The 18069-nt window shown below is 44.9% G+C and overlaps 1 protein-coding gene across 1 annotated transcript in view; it reads left to right on the forward strand.

The window, feature by feature from the left end:
* Positions 1-18069, forward strand: part of mtmr7b (myotubularin related protein 7b) — a 277663-nt gene that overhangs the window by 160837 nt on the left and 98757 nt on the right. The window contains exons 8-9 of the mRNA XM_070869780.1: positions 5157-5266; positions 6991-7116. Coding sequence (XP_070725881.1) covers positions 5157-5266; positions 6991-7116 — 236 coding nt within the window. The remainder of the gene's footprint in view (positions 1-5156; positions 5267-6990; positions 7117-18069) is intronic.

Here is an 18069-nt window from a genome sequence, read left to right on the forward strand (position 1 = left end):
TTAAGTGGGCATTATGCTTGCAGAAATAATGGAAAATCTAGCCCGTAGAGTTTTAAAACGTAGAAAAATTAAATTTAATCACTCATTTTTATATTAAAAACCCTGTCCATTAAGGTAAATTTATTTTAATCCTATTAAAACATGTTAAAAAAAAATTCAAAAATATATATTTTTTCTAAAACATTTAATTACATTCAATTTCAATTAATTTTAAATATGTGAGGTGTTTTTTTTATTTGTGGTTTGTGTTTAATGTTTTTTGGGGATATTCTCATTAGGAGCTCATACAAACGGAGTTCCCATTATTATCAATGAGAATCAAAAAATAGAAACAAAGAAAATAGATGCAGGAGTAGGCCATTTGGCCCTTCGAGCCTGCACCGCCATTCAATAAGATCATGGCTGATCATTCCCTCAGTACCCCGTTCCTGCTTTCTCTCCATACCCCTTGATCCCTTTAGCCGTAAGGGCCATATCTAACTCCCTCTTGAATATATCCAATGAACTGGCATCAACAACTCTCTGCGGCAGGGAATTCCACAGGTTAATAACTCTCTGAGTGAAGAAGTTCCTTCTCATCCCAGTCCTAAATGGCCTACCCCTTATCCTAAGACTATGTCCCCTGGTTCTGGGAACATTCTTCCCGCATCTAACCTGTCCAGTCCCGTCAGAATCTTACACGTTTCTATGAGATCCCCTCTCATCCTTCTAAACTCCAGTGTATAAAGGCCCAGTTGATCCAGTCTCTCCTCATATGACAGTCCATCCATCCCTGGAATCAGTCTGGTGAACCTTTGCTGCACTCCCTCGATAGCAAGAACGTCCTTCCTCAGATTAGGAGACCAAAACTGAACATAATAGTCCAGATGAGACATCACTAAGGCCCTGTACAACTGCAGTAAGACCTCCCTGCTCCTATACTCAAATCCCCTAGCTATGAAGGCCAACATACCATTTGCCTACTTCACCGCTTGCTGTACCTGCATGCCAACTTTCAATGACTGATGAACCATAACACCCAAATCTCATTGCACCTCCCCTTTTCCTAATCTGCCGCCATTCAGATAATATTCTGCCTTTGTGTTTTTGCTCCAAAAATGGATAACCTCACATTTATCCACATTATACTGCATCTGCCATGCATTTGCCCACTCACCTAACCTGTCCAAGTCACCCTGCAGCCTCTTAGCATCCCCCTCACAGCTCACACTGCCACCCAGTTTAGTGTCATCTGCAAACTTGGAGATATTACACTCAATTCCTTCATCTAAATCGTTAATGTATATTGTAAAGAGCTGGGGTCCCAGCACTGAGCCCTGCGGCACTCCACTAGTCACTGTCTGCCATTCTGAAAAGGACCTGTTTATCCCGACTCTCTTTTCCTGTCTGCCAACCAGTTCTCCATCCACGTCAGTACATTACCCCCAATACCATGTGCTTTGATTTTGCACACCAATCTCTTGTGTGGGACCTTGTCAAAAGCCTTTTGAAAGTCCAAATACACCACATCCATTGGTTCTCCCTTGTCCACTCTACTAATTACATCCTCAAAAAATTCCAGAAGATTCGTCAAGCATTATTTCCCTTTCATAAATCCATGCTGACTTGGACTGATCCTGTCACTGCTTTCCAAATGCGCTGCTATTTCGTCCTTCATGATTGATTCCAACATTTTCTCCATACTGATGTCAGACTAACCAATCTATAATTACCCGTTTTCCCTCTCCCTCCTTTTTTTAAAAGTGGTGTTACATTAGCTACCCTCCAGTCCCTAGGAACTGATCCAGAGTCGATAGACTGTTGGAAATTGATCCCCAATGCATCCACTATTTCAAGGGCCACTTCCTTAAGTACTCTGGGATGCAGATTATCAGGCCCCAGGGATTTATCGGCCTTCAATTCTATCAATTTCCTGAACACAATTTCCCGCCTAATAAGGATATCCTTCTGTTCCTGCTTGTCACTAGACTTACTGTCCCCTAGTACATTTGGAAGATTATTTGTGTCTTCCCTCATGAAGACAGAACTGAAGTATTTGTTCAATTGGTCTGCCATTTCTTTGTTCCCCATTATAAATTCACCTGAATCCAACTGCAAGGGACCTATGTTTGTCTTCACTAATCTTTTTATCTTCACATATTTATAGAAGCTTTTGCAGTCAGTTTTTATGTTCCCTGCAAGCTTCCTCTTGTACTCTATTTTCCCCCTCTTAATTAAACCTTTAGTCCTCCCCTGTTGAATTCTAGATTTCTCCCAGTCCTCAGGTTTGTTGCTTTTTCTAGCCAATTTATATGCCTCTTCCTTGGTTTTAACACTATCCTTAATTTCCCTTGTTAGCCACGGTTGAGCCACCTTCCCTGTTTTATTTTTACTCCAGACAGGGATGTACAATTGTTGAAGTTCATCCATGTGATCTTTAAATGTTTGTCATTGTTTATCCACCGTCAACCCTTTAATTATCCTTTGCCAGTCTATTCTAGCCAATTCACGCCTCATACCGTCGAAGTTACCTTTTCTTAAGTTCAGGACCGTAGTTTCCGAATTAACTGTGTCACTCTCCATCTTAATAAAGAATTCTACCATATTATGGTCACTCTTCCCCAAGGGGCCTCGCACAACAAGATTGCTAATTAGTCCCTTCTCATTACACATCACCCAGTCTAGGATGGCCAGCTCCTCCACCGCATTACTACCAGTTTGGTTAGCCCAATCAATATGTAGATTAAAGTCGCCCATGATAACTGCTGTACCTTTATTGCACACATCCCTTATTTCTTGTTCGATGCTGTCCCCAACCTCACTACTACTGTTTGGTGGTCTGTACACAACTCCCACTAGCGTTTTCTGCCCTTTGGTATTCCGCAGCTCCACCCATACCGATTCTACATCATCCAAGCTAATGTCCCTCCTTACTATTGCATTAATTTCCTCTTTAACCAGCAACGTCACCCCGCCTCCTTTTCCTTTCTGCCTATCCTTCCTAAATGTTGAATACCTCTGGATGTTGAGTTCCCAGCCCTGGTCATCCTGGAGCCATGTCTCCGTCATGCCAATTACATCATAACCGTTAACTGCTGTCTGTGCAGTTAATTCGTCCACCTTATTCCGAATACTCCTCGCATTGAGGCACAGAGCCTTCAGACTTGTCTTTTTAACACACTTTGCCCCTTTAGAATTTTGCTGTAATGTGGCCCTTTTGTTTTTTGCCTTGGGTTTCTCTGCACTCCACTTTTACTATTCTCCTTTCTATCTTTTGCTTCTGCCTCCATTATATTTCCCTCTGTCTCCCTGCATAGGTTCGCATCCCCCTGCCATGTTAGTTTAACTCCTCCCCAACAGCACTAGCAAACACTCCCCCAGGACATTGGTTCCGGTCCTGCCCAGATGCAGACCGTCCGATTTGTACTGGTCCCACCTCCCCCAAAACCGGTTCCAATGTCCCAGGAATTTGAATCCCTCCCTTCTGCACCACTCCTCACTCGTTGGTACCTTTATGCACTATATGGAAAGATTGCATGGGTGTTCTAAATGACTTTTAGAAGTTTCAAAATGGATAGACGGCATAGAAACTCAAACGTATCAATGAGATTTGTGCTTATTTTTCAAATTGTGTCTGGTTTGTTATGTGTGGAATCGACTTATTAATGATGGACCAACAATTAACTGGTGTAACCAGTTTTGTCTTTTGTCTATATTTTGCGTACATTTAATGTACAAATCCTGTGGAATTTTTCTATCTCTGAACTGATGAGTCTATTGAAAATACCAAATCTACTGTTCTCCCATATTTTTTTTTAAAGGTGTTTGGAAAAGCAAAAGCAAAAAAAAAAACACCTAATCACCCTAATTCAGTAACTGTACTTTTCTTTATAATCTGCAGAATTCCATTGCCTGAGCAAATACAATTTTAAATATTGTTTAGTTTTGGCTGTTCACCCTCCCTTTTCAGAATGTCCTGCACCCGCTCCAAGACATCCTTGACCCTTGCACCAGGGAGGCAACATACCATCCTGGAGCCTCGGTTGCGGCCGCAGAAACGCCTGTCTATTCCCCTTACAATCGAATTCCCGATCACTATAGCTCTCCCACTCTTTTTCCTGCCCTCCTGTGCAGCAGAGCCACCCACGGTGCCATGAACTTAGCTGCTGCTGCTCTCCCGTGATGAGTCATTCCCCTCAACAGTACCCAAAGCGGTGTATCTGTTTTGCAGGGGGATGACCGCAGGGGACCCCTGCACTACCTTCCTTGCACTGCTCTTCCTGTTGGTCACCTATTTACTATCTGGCTGTGTAACCTTTACCTTTCGCAAAATGTCCTATTCATGTCATTCTCAGCATCGTGGATGCTCCAGAGTTCATCCACCCGCAGCTCCAGGGCCGCATTGCAGTCCGTCAGGAGCTGGAGGCGGATGCACTTCCTGCACACGTAGTCGTCAGGGACAACGGATGCGTCCCTGACATCCCACATAGTATAGGAGGAGCATAACACGTGTCCGAGCTCTCCTGCCATGACTTAACCCTTAGATAAACTTAATTTGGCAATAACAATGCTAAATGTTACTTACTGATAAAGAAAAGAAAAAGAAAAACTACTCACCAATCACCAGCCAATCACTTACTCCCTTGGCTGTGACGTCCCCTTTCGATTTCTTTCTACTTTTTGCCTCCCTGCTGCAGCTGCACCGGTAGGCCTCTTGTAGGCCGCTCACCTCCCGAACTCCCGCTGCTCACTGGCGGGCCTCTTGTAGGCCGCTCGCCTCCCGAACTCCCGCCTCTCACGAACTCCCACTGCTCACTGATGTTCATTGGTGGTCCAGGCCTACCTGATCCCAGAATACGAATACGTACCTGGAAGACATGTTCCCGTACGCTAGACTGCAAAACTGGGTCTCTGATCGCAATCCTATGTTCCTCCGGGACCACAAGGTATTTTTGTTAAAAGAATTCTGGTGGGAGGCGTTCGCCCGAAGGAAGCCTCCAGCCGCAATTTTCCCCCCATTATCTGGTCATTATCACATTGCTGTTTATGGAAGCAGGCTTGCGCAAATTGGCTGCTGCGTGGCTATACCTCAAAAAGTACATTATTGGCTTTAAAGCGCTTTGTGACGTCTAGTGATCGTGAAAGGCGCTATATAAATGCAAATCTTTCTTTTTCAGTCTGTGAGCTTCGATCACCTTCAATGGGTGACTTCCTGTGGGGTTTGGAGAATTCAGGCTGGTTGAAGCACATTAAAGCAATCATGGATGCGGGTATATTTATTGCGAAAGTAAGTTAATTGATCTAAAGTTGCTTTAATATACCACTGTATCCAATTTGTTTTTGCATTTTGCTTTTCCTTCTTCTTACATTGTCACTATCCTCAGTCATAAGGTGGGGCTGTCAAACATAGGAATATCTTACAAAGGACTAGAATGCTACAGACTAAAATTGCTAGTTTTATTTACACTAATGAATATACAGAAGTTTAAGAACAAAATGATGCTAAAAGCACAAGGCACTGGTCATACATAAATATAGAAAAGTCTTTTTAAAGAGCCCTTAGCACGCTCAAGTTTTCTTCAACATTAAAAAATCTTCTCCTGTTTTAATGGCACAAACAATCCAATAAACTGTCTCCAGCAATGCCTTTTGGTTTCTTAAGGTACAAAACACAATTTTATGAACCGAGCACCATGTTGTGATTATGGGGTCCTTTACTTTGATACGCTGAAGTTAAGAAATGAACCACATGCCTGTCGGAACATTGACTTTTCATTTTTTCTCAGGAGCACAGATCAAAGGTCAGCACTATTTAAAATAAAAAGAATGAAGAACATACATTGACCCTGAATTTGCGGTCCAAGGCGTAGCTAAGGAGTACGCTGCCGACATCGGAACTAAATCTGCACTTATCTTGTGCAAAGCCCCAAATGAAAACTTGCTTTCAAACGCTGCAGAGTTGTGTACAGCGTAGGGGCCAATGGTCCCAGGAGTGTACTGTTTTGTGTGTGCGAACCTGGGATCATGTGGGGTGGTGCTCCTTTTACTTCCTGACTCTTGGCCAATCAGGAAACAGAGGAGATTGCTGATTTGCCCACAACTTAATTTAAGTAATTTAGTAGCCAGCTATGCTATTTCATTAATAAATTACGATCATTGCAATAATATTTAATACACAAACCAAGAATTCAACATTAATAGAATTTGATCAAACACTGAAAAATCTTGAGATACCTTTTACTGAAGATGTCCTAAAACCATAAAACGTGATTAGGATGCTTTTTATGGGCTGTAGCATAAACATAGCTCAAAATTAATATAATTTTCTCATTCCCCCTCCCCTACGCTGTTCAATAGGCTCCTGCGCCTGTTTTTACCAGCCGTAAAAATTTTCAGGCTAATTAATGCACAGTAGGTGGGCAATTACCCCGACTTTTGCCAGCACATTGATTTCAATGGGTAGGTGAAACGTGCAGTGAAGCTGATGCGGAGTTGGAACTTGACAGATCATAAGTTCGAGCCGAACTTGCAGTCAATTTCAAAGGCGGTATGATCACGTAGTCTGAGAGTATCCATCATACCGACTGCCAATGTGTTATAAAATGGCAGTGAATTGAGCTGCCTCCAATCTTGCAGATACAGTAAGTCCATGAATCATTTAAATATAATAATTCACGAGATGAATGTTTAAATAGGCGTGGCGTTAATAAAATGTAAGTTAATTAACTCTCCAAAAAGGGTCTTGATAGGGCCTTCCATCACTGTCCCATGATCTACCAACTCCTGGCAATCCCTATGGTTGGTGGCAGTAGCAGTGGAAAACAGGAAAATCAGGCAGGTACAAGAGACACTCTTCCTTGGGGTCATTTACTTGTGACAGGCTGTAGGAGTGACTGGCTGCCTTACGGATATCATATAAAGGTAAATAATCAAGTAGATTAATTTTATAGTATGATGTATAGGCTTTGGGCTTTTTGGATATAAATATGATGTAAAATATTGTTGTTTCAGGCAGTTGCTGAGGAGGCAGCCAGTGTATTGGTTCACTGCTCAGATGGTTGGGATAGAACTGCACAGGTTTGCTCCATGGCAAGTCTGCTACTTGACCCATTTTACCGAACCTTAAAGGGATTCATGGTAAGCAGAACATAATATACAAAAAGGGTAATGGTAGAGCAGATACGATGAGTGCACAGAGAAGCAAGTCTTCATGTATTTATTAATGTTTTTCTCTGTTCTTAATCCCTCATGTTGAAAGCACTAAATTGTGTTGAGGTGTGGTTCACTGTCACGAATAACCATCTGGTACTTTGCTTATGTGACCATTCTTCATGTGTAAAACTTAGCAATGATTGTTGGTAGTAAATGTTGCCGTTGGTTATATAACAACTAAAGCTGATCCTGACTCCACATCCATATATGCATTTTATATCAGATATTTCTCAATATTGATCAAGAGTGGGATATAAGACTGGCTTATTTTCCTTTCTCGTTCCAAGCCCAGAGGCACTGAGACCAATGATACCACCCCTACTGCCTGGCTGAGATTAGGGAAAGAACCTCGGACTTTGCTAATATGACTCAGTACCACTCAGACAATGAATTTATCAACAACAACAACTTGTATTTATTTAGCGCTTTTAACATAGTAAAACATCCCAAAGCGCTTCACAGAAGCGTTATAAAACAAAATTTGACACCAAGCCACATTAGGAGATATTGGGCCATAAATTGCGGTCTCTCCGGGTGCGTACAATGTGCGCATGCATCCGAGGAGGCCTCGCAAATGCCAGTTCTCGGCGCACGAAGCGCATGTGCCGAGAACTGGCATTTGCAAACTGTCAAAATGTCTTTTGACAGATCGCACGCATAGAAACATAGAAACATAGAAAATAGGTGCAGGAGCAGGCCATTCGGCCCTTCGAGCCTGCACCACCATTCAATGAGTTCATGGCTGAACATGCAACTTCAGTACCCCATTCCTGCTTTCTCGCCATACCCCTTGATCCCCCTAGTAGTAAGGACTACATCTAACTCCTTTTTGAATATATTTAGTGAATTGGTCAACAACTTTCTGTGGTAGAGAATTCCACAGGTTCACCACTCTCTGGGTGAAGAAGTTTCTCCTCATCTCGGTCCTAAATGGCTTACCCCTTATCCTTAGACTGTGACCCCTGGTTCTGGACTGCCCCAACATTGGGAACATTCTTCCTGCATCTAACCTGTCTAAACCCGTCAGAATTTTAAAAGTTTCTATGAGATCCCCTCTCATTCTTCTGAACTCCAGTGAATACAAGCCCAGTTGATCCAGTCTTTCTTGATATGTCAGTCCCGCCATCCCGGGAATCAGTCTGGTGAACCTTCGCTGCACTCCCTCAATAGCAAGAATGTCCTTCCTCAAGTTAGGAGACCAAAACTGTACACAATACTCCAGGTGTGGCCTCACCAAGGCCCTGTACAACTGTAGCAACACCTCCCTGCCCCTGTACTCAAATCCCCTCGCTATGAAGGCCAACATGCCATTTGCTTTCTTAACCGCCTGCTGTACCTGCATGCCAACCTTCAATGACTGATGTACCATGACACCCAGGTCTCGTTGCACCTCCCCTTTTCCTAATCTGTCACCATTCAGATAATAGTCTGTCTCTCTGTTTTTACCACCAAAGTGGATAACCTTACATTTATCCACATTATACTTCATCTGCCATGCATTTGCCCACTCACCTAACCTATCTAAGTCACTCTGCAGCCTAATAGCATCCTCCTCGCACCTCACACTGCCACCCAACTTAGTGTCATCTGCAAATTTGGATGAAAGGGAGATGGAGATGGAGCAGAGGCAGCAAAGAAGACAAGCTGCTCGCAGAGGGAGGAGGGAGAGGATGGCTCACAGTAGGAGACCTTGGTGCCCTTTCTCTGCCCTGTTGATCCATTACTCAGTCATAGTTGCCTTGGCAAGCATTTCCAGCAGCTGCTGAATGCACCTTTAAGAGCTGCAGACTGCCTTTAAAAATGGAGGCTAACTTTAAATAGAGCTAGCTGGACGCTCAGCCACTCAGCAACGCACTCAGCACTGTGCTGCACGCATCAATCATGGTAATTAGCAGGCAGTACGAAGGTCGCATGCTGCCTGTATTACTTTCAACAGGCGCGGGCCGATTGTGCAGCGCAATCCCAATGCCTGTTTTCGAGCTTAATTGAATTTTTAGTCCTATATGCAAACCAAATTAAAACCATGAAAACCTTGAAGCTCTTTTGCAGTTGTCCTCACCCATAAAAAAACTGTTTCCTCCTAAACGGTTGCTTTTAAAAAATGCATCCAAACAGCTGTAATTAGAAAAAAGGGAAAAAGCATCATAACATACTAGTGGAGATGATCATCTGCCCGGTGTAATGCAAGGAATATTTAAAGGAGTAATCTTGGCTGTTTCTCTCAAGTGCTTCCCTCTTGTACTTCTATGCACTCTATTACCTAACAGTGCCAATGAACTTCTGGATGCCACCTGAGCTCCTGAATTGAAGACAACGGCTGGCTACTGACTGTCTATGAGCTGCATGGGACTTAATATTTTGGCAGCCACTGTCTGGGAAGGACCAACTGCAGGTTTCATCTCCAAAGCAGACCTGGGGGCAACTGGTCCTGCTGCTGGTGGATGTAGTCACTTGCTTGCAAGCAGTGCCAAATAGCATTGAACAACTGCTAAACTTGAAGACTGAGCAGACTCATGACTGTTGCTGGAAGGGAAGTGAATAATCCCTCCCCCAACCATAAGTAGCTAGTGCATCTTTCTTGGAATTAACCTGGGTGTACTTCCTGCTTGCACTGGATTTCTGATTTGACATGTAGTATATATTTGCAGAATCAGATCCAGAGTTTTCTCTCTACCTGGAGGAAACAAATTTGGATATCCTTGCAGCTAAGATAGTCTTCCAGTAAATGGTCAAACTGCCCCTTAAGTTTAGAGAAGGCAACATGCTTCTGAACGTCATCTGACAATGGAGACAGGTATTTTGTGCATCCCTCTCCCACTCCGAAAGATCCATGATATTTGGTATCCCCGGGAGAAGGACATTCACGCGCAGAGATTTGGGCTATTTGCCCAACTCCTGCCCAGCAAATGTCCTTCAAACTCTTACGCCTGGTATAGCCTGCTTTAACCAGTGTAAGAATTTTAAAAGATAGAAAAATTACATTTTATCACTAATTTTTATATTAAAAACCCTGTCCATTAAAGTAAGGTTATTTTACCACTATTAAAACATATTTAAAAAATTCAAAAATGTTTTTTGTTTGTCTAAAATATTTAATTAAATTCAATTTAAATTCATTTTAAATATGTCATGTATGTACATGCTGTTTGTAGCCACCAGATGGTGTCATTGTTGGAGGTCACTGAACAGCACGCACATGGTGCTGCTCTGGTAGAAAAGGCCAGCCATTTTGTGAGTCAGGCACTTTGGGCCATAATAAAGCAGAGCCAAGGTTGTACCTTGTTAAGTTAAACAGTACTCAGTTTGAACCTTTATTGCATACATAACATTTGGCGACGAGAATACAAGAACCTTTGTTTGCAAAATGAGCATGATTGGATTTTTAGAGTGATTCATGGAGGGAGAAGATTGGGCAGACTTTGTGAGCCGTTTGAACCAGTACTTCGTGGCCAACAAAATGAAGGAGGTCAGCGATGCAGATCGGCACCGGGCCGTGTTCCTTACAGTGTGCGGTTCAAAGATCTAAGGTCTGATAAAGAATCTACTCATGCCTCGTGATCTAACAAAGAAAACGTATGAGGAGTTGTGTACATTGGTACAGGAGCACCTCAAGCCAGACGACAGGTTTTATATACACGTTCGATCGGAGGGTCAGAGCGCGGCGGAATTTGCTGCCAACCTGAGACGTCTAGCGGGACCGTGCAAGTTCGGGACGGCATTGGCAGACATGCTGCAGGACTTCTTCGTTATCGGTATCAACCACGAGGTGATCCTGCGCAAATTTCTGCAGGTGGAGGAGTTGAATTTAAAAAGGGCCATCCAGATCGCTCAATCATGTATGACGACGGACAGGAGTTTAAAGCAAATATCGGTAAAGAACCGAACCTCGGCAAGTACTGTAAATGCGATCGATTCGGCGTTCGGCAGAGCAGCACATGGAAGGGCCTATCCGGCTGCGTTCACGAATGATTTGGCGTTCGGCAGAGTGGCACATGGCAGGGCCTATCCGGCTGTGTTCATGAAACCTGTGGCTGTCCAAAGTCTGCCAGCGGGAATGTATCCGACTTCTCCGTGTTGGCATTGTGGGGGAAATCATTGGCACCAGCAGTGCAGATTTAAACAATATAGTTGCAAAGGCTGTCTGAGAGTGGGGCATCTCCAGCGCAAGTGTCCGCAGATGAGCAAGCGAGCTGTGACACACCACATGGAGGATGAGAGTCAGACTTGCGTGGATCCGGATATGCAATCCAAGATGCCAGAGGAGGAAATGTATGGACTGTGCTCTTTCATAACCAAGAGTAAACCAATTTGGATTAACGTGAAGTTTAACGGGATACCGGTATCGATGGAACTGGACACTGGGGCGAGTCAATCGATCATGAACGAGAGGGCATTTAATAAGCTTGTGGGATACTAAGACTGTGAGGCCCAGGCTGAGCCCTGTTAACGCCAAGCTGTGCACATACACCAAAGAACTGATAAAGTTGATTGGCAGTGCACAAATTAATGTGTCATATAACGGTGCGGTTCATGAGTTACTGCTGTGGATTGTTCCATTCAGTGACCCAACGCTGCTCGGTAGGAGTTGGTTGGAGAAAATCAGATGTGACTGGAACGACATAAAGGCGTTGTCGTCGGAGGAAGATACATGTGTCCAAGTATTGAACATGTTCCCCTCGCTGTTCGAACCGGGTATCGGCAACTTCATGGGAGCCAAGGTGCAGATCCACGTGGACTCAGATGCAAGATCCGTCCATCATAAAACTCGGGCAGTGCCATATATGATGAGGGAGAAGGTCAAAATTGAACTGGACAGACTGCAGCATGAAGGAATCATATCACCGGTCGAATTTAATGAATGGGCCAGCCCCATTGCTCCTGTGCTGAAAAGTGATGGCGCAGTCAGAATCTGTGGAGACTACAAGGCTACGATCAACAGGGTTTTGAAACAAGATCAGTACCTGTTACCAAAGACTGATGACTTGTTTGCGAAGCTAGCCGGAGGGAATTCGTTCACAAAACTGGACTTGACGTCGGTCTAGATGACGCAGGAGTTGGTCGAGACGTCGAAGAGACTTACGTGCATTAACACGCTCAAAGGACTGTTTATTTACCACAGGTGCCCATGTGGAATTCATTCGGCTGCAGCAATATTCCAGAGGAATATGGAAAGTCTACTGAAGTCCGTTCCCAGAACCATCGTGTTCCAAGATGACATCCTGATCACCGGTTGTGACTCCAAGGAACATCTGAACAACCTGGAAGAGGTTCTACTGCGTTTGGATAGAGTGGGACTCAGACTTAAATGCTCGAAGTGCGTCTTCATGGCACTGGAGATTGAATTTCTCGGGAGGAAAATCGCCGCTGATGGTATCAGACATATTGACGTGAAAACCAAAGCCATCAAGAATGCACCCAAGCTGCAGAACATGACAGAGCTGCATTTGTTCCTGTGTGTACTCAACTACTTTGGTAACTTCCTACCTAAATTGAGCACCTCACTTGAACCACTATTGAGAAAAGGCAACAACTGGGTGTGGGGCGCATTGCAAGACAGCTTTCGAGAAAGCCAAAAATCTGTTTTGCTCGAACAAGCTGCTGGTACATTTTGACCTATGTAAATGTTTAGTTTTGGCCTGTGACGCATCATCATATGGAATTGGTTGCATGTTACAATCAGCCAATGAGTCGGGGAAACTTCAACCTGTCACGTATGCATCCAAAAGTTTGTCTAAAGCAGAAAGAGCCTACAGTATGATAGAAAAAGAAGCTTTAGTGTGTGTGTACGATGTTAAAAAGATGCATCAATACCTGTTCGGTCTGAGGTTTGAATTAGAGACCGATCACAAGCCGCTCATTTTGTTGTTTTCCGAGAGCAAAGGTGTCAATACCAACGCTCCATCCCGCATCCAAAGGTGGGCGCTGACATTATCTGCCTATGATTATGTCATTCGCCACAAACCTGGCACAGAGAATTGTGCCGATGCTTTGAGCCGGTTGCCGTTGCCCACACCAGAGGTAGAAACGCCACAACCGGCAGATTTAATGTTAATCATGGATGCTATTGAGAGTGAAGGTACCCCTGTCACAGCTCAACAAGTTAAGACCTGGACCAGCCAGGAGCCGATAATATCGGTGGTAAAGGGTTGCATGCTCAAAGGGGATTGATCTGCCATACCTAAGCAAATGTGCGAGGAGGCCAAACCGTACATTCATCGCAAGGACGAACTGTATATTCAAGCAGATTGCATATTATGGGGCAATCGAGTTGTAGTGCCTAAGACAGGGAGAGAGAAATTTGTGCCTGAGTTACACAGCACACATCCTGGTATAGTGATGATGAAGGCCATTGCCAGGGTCCCACGTATGGTGTCCAGGAATTGATTCTGAGCTGGAAGCATGCGTGCATCAGTGCAACACCTGCATGCAGCTCAGCAAAGCACTAGCGGAATCACCGCTGAGTCTGTGGTCATGGCCATCCAAACCTTGGTCCAGGATCCATGTAGATTTTGCAGGTCCCTTCCTGGGCAAGATATTGTTAGTGGTGGTGGATGCTTATTCGAAGTGGATAGAATGCATAATCATGTCATCCAGTACGTCCAGGGCAATCAGAGAATCTCAATGTCATGTTCGTGACACATGGTTTGCCTGACATAGTGGTGAGCGACAATGGCTCGTGCTTCACCAGTCAGGACTTTCAGGAGTTTGTCAAACTTAACGGCATTAAACATGTAAGGTCAGCATCGTTCAAGCCTGCGTCCAACGGGTAAGCAGAACGTGCTGTACAAATTATCAAGCAAAGCATGAGGAGAATAACCCAAGGGTCACTGCAAGACCCACTTGTCTTGCATACTGCTGAGTTACAGGACAAGACCCCACACACTCACAGAGGTCTCGCCTGCTGAACTCATGATGAAAAGAGGTCTTAAGACCAAGTTATCTCTTGTACACCCAGATTTAAGTAATCATGTTGAATACAGAAGACAGAGTCAACAAGGGTACCACAATTGCGCAAATGTGTCACGCGAGATTTCTGTTAATGATCCTGTATATGTGTTGAATTATGGTCAGAGTCCCAAATGGATCGCTGGTATGGTCATGGTCAAGGAGGGCAACAGAGTATTTGTTATTAAGCTCAAGAATGGGCAAACTTGCAGGAAACACATGGATCAAACAAAGCTGAGGCACACAGACGAGCCAGAGCAGTCGGACGAAGAAACCGTCGACGACCAACCAACTACCAGCAGCCTTCAGTGGACTCAAGGGTCATCGGTGAACCGGAATTTCAATCACGGACTTGTTCAATAAAAATGGACTTGCAATTCCTCCATGGCCACTGCCACCCCCAACAATTCAGCCATCCAGCCACAACAGACTCCACACATTCATCCAAGGCCGGAATCGAACTGAGACGGTCAACCTGGGAGCGTAAAGCATCAGACCATCTCAACCTGTGAAAGACTGATAAGATCTCAGAGGAGGGTATTGTTATGTATCTACATGCTGTTTGTAGCCACCAAATGATGTCATTGTTAGGGGCAACTGAGCAGCACGCACATGGTGCTGCTCTGGTATAAAAGGCCAGCCATTTTGTGAGTCAAGCACTTTGGGCCATAATAAAGCAGAGCCAAGGTTGTACCTTGTTCAGTTAAACAGTACTCAGTTTGTACCTTTTATTGCATACATAACAAAATATGCGAGGTTTTTGTTTTATTTATTGTGTTGTATTGCTGTGTTTTTGAGGGTATTTTCATTGTTAGTAATGGGAGTTAGTACAAATAGAGCTCCCATTATTATCAATGATAATTCTCCATGTTCATTGGTGGTCCAGGCACACGTAATCCCAGGTTGCGCTTATGTTCCTGGGATGTGCGAGCCCATACGCTGCACTGCGAATGGAGGCATCAGACCGCAAGTCCACGTTCCTCTGGGACCACCCGGTATTTTCATTAAAAAATTGGTCAGAGGCATCCACCCGCAGGAAGCCTCCAACCGCAATTTCTGGGCCATTAGAGCAGATGACCAAAACTTGGTCACAGAGGTAGGTTTTAAGGAAGAAAACGAGGTAAAGAGGTGTAGAGGCTTATGGAGCGAATTCCAGAGCTTAGGGCCTTGGCAGCTGAAGGCATGGCCATCAATGATTAAGTGATTAAAATCAGGGATCCTCAAGAAGCCAGAATTTGAGGAGAGCAGATATCTAGGAGGGTTGTGGGGCTGGAGGAGATTACAGAGATAGGGAGGGGCGAGGCCATGGAGGGATTTGAAAACAAGAATGAGAATTTTAAAATCGAGGCATTGCCTAACTGGGGGCTTATGTAGGTCAGCGAGTACAGGGGTGATGAGTGAATGAGACTTGTGTGAGTTAGGACACGGGCAGGAGAGTTTTGGATGACCTCACGTTTCTGTAGGGTAGAATGTGGGAGGCCAGCCAGGAGTGCGTAGGAATAGTCAAGTCTAGAGGTAACAAAGGCATGGATAAGGATTTCAACAGCAGATGAGCTGAGGCAGGGGTGGAGTCGGATTGAGCAGATATCTGTAGAAATGTCATGGTGAATGGAGGGCCAAAGGCTAGACAGTTGGGATTTTGAAAGTGCAGTTGTAAGTGAATTGGGGAGAGTTTTTGCTAGGGGCAGACATAAAAGGATGTAGGGTTGGGAGGGGGAAGGGGGTGTGGGTGGAGAGCGATACAAGGAACTGGTCAGAGATGGCTTTATCTGTGATTGGCACGATGGGAGTATCCACCGAGTCTTTGGGAAGCTTGTTCATTTAATCCTTACTAAACATTCACATGATACTATCAGCAAGGCCAATAGTTCTGTTAAGGCCGTTTCCCAATTCAGTAATTAGAATTTTTATCCTTAGCATTTAATGAACCTTATTTGTCAATTTTATTTATGTTCATGATTGTTTTTCCTGGTTTTAGAATTCCCTCTTCTGCCTCTTGGTGCAAAGATGACTTTAACTGTGGACTTCACTGGTCAAGGTCCATAGTGTTACATAACTGGGCTTCATAAAAAGTGCTTCTGTAATGTAGACCAGGATGGCCACACTTAATTTTATGGAGCAAAATATTGAAGCTCTGGAACAAAATGATTTTATTTTCATGATTTATAAGCACACTATCATGGGTGGCACAATGATGCAAAAGTCCATCGTGAGAGTAAATGCACAAAAGCCATCTATGTCCTTGCGTTTGTCTATAATTATCTACTCTCTCTATACATGTATACCGTTGTGTATATTCTTGGTTCTCTACCTTTAACATTCCGATGTGTATCTGTGGTCTTCCCTCTAACCATGCATGTTAGTGCTTTTTTTCTCTCTCCCTCTCCTGCTGTGTGTATCTTTGCTTCCGTGTCTATTGTTTCCAGCGCGAGCTGCTCCAAGTGTACGACGATTTTGAGGTGGGCGACCTCATCAAAACCCAGATCGCCGTTTGGAGTGTGGGCAGGAACATCGGTGGGGCTCAGGTACAGCAGAGGAGTAGGAAGGTTGGGGAGGGGGGGGTGGATGAACGGTGAGAGATTGGGGTGGATGAGCGGCGAGAGATCATGGTGGAGTAGTGGTGAGAGATCGTGGCAGAGGAGCGGTGAGAGACCATGGTAGGGGTGTGGCGAATGTTTGTGGCGGAAGAGCGGCGCGAGATCGTGGCGGAGGTGCGGCAAATGAGGGTACGGGGCCCAGAAGAGCCGAGGACCCAGAGGCAGCACGGGCCTGCCCACCCTGCGATATGTGTGCGCACTAGGTCTGTGCAGCAGAATTGGTCTCCAGTTGTCCTGGTTAACCCTTGCCACTGGATAAAGGCCTAGCTCTGTCAAGCCCGTGTGGTGGCTGATGTGCAACGGTCACCACACGTTAAAAAAATCCACGCACAGGCATCTTCCACCCCTTCAATTGGAGTTCAGGACTGGAATATTGGGTGCTTCATTGAAACATCTGTGAACTCGTGTGGAAGCAAGTCATTCTCGTGCAAGGGACCGCCTATGATGATGATGTCTATCGCTGTGACTGAATGCCCTTCTATTTCCATCTTTCTGTCCCTTTCTCCCTGTTATGCTTCTCTCTTCCCTGATGTGCCAATTTTCTCTCTCACCTCATATCCCTATGGCCCAAAATTGATGAAGGTCAAGGCCCGCCCAAGTGCCGCCCAAAGTACCGCCGATGGCCACCGAGAGACCGGGCGGTACTTTGCCAGGAAGATTCCTCTAAAAGAGGTGGCGGTACCAACTGGTGGCAAAATAACGGCTTACGCTGGCAATCTGGGCAGCAGCGGGCAGGAGCTCTCAATCTTGGCGGCAAAGGCTCTTGCCGTCCAAGTGCCGCCAAGGATGGAGTCGGGCCCAGGGAGGGTGGAAGAGCTGAAAATAAAAAGCATTACAAAAAAAAAACAACGGAACACCTTCAGGAACCCCACGCAGGTAAATTGCTGTGAAAATAAAATTTTAAATATGTTCACTAACCTTTTTTTTCCGTTCTTCATACATACTGTCGGGGTTAGACCTGCCTCCATGCAGCAGTCCTTCCCCCTGCTGGCGCCGACTCCCGCTCGCACCAATCTAGCATCTTGGTGGATGGGAGGCCATTTGCGCTACTTGGCCGCCAGAGGACGTCAGCGGGCGGTTCCCGGCTGTACTCCCCTCCCGCCCGCTCCAGCCCTAGTGGAAACTGGGAGAGAGAGGAAACCGGAGGCAAAACCCGGCGGCAATTGGCGGTAGCAGGCGGCAGTGGGTGGTAAGGCCACCAATATTGGGCGCATAGTGTCTAAATCTCTCTTTCTGTTTGAACTTTTTTCTCTTTCTCTTTCCACATATTCTACCTCTCCCTGTATGTCTAAACTTCTCTCACTACTTGTCTGAGTTTCTATCTCTCTACCCACCT

Source organism: Pristiophorus japonicus, chromosome 2 (genome assembly GCF_044704955.1).
Source record: "Pristiophorus japonicus isolate sPriJap1 chromosome 2, sPriJap1.hap1, whole genome shotgun sequence".
Taxonomy (NCBI): Eukaryota; Metazoa; Chordata; class Chondrichthyes; family Pristiophoridae; genus Pristiophorus; species Pristiophorus japonicus.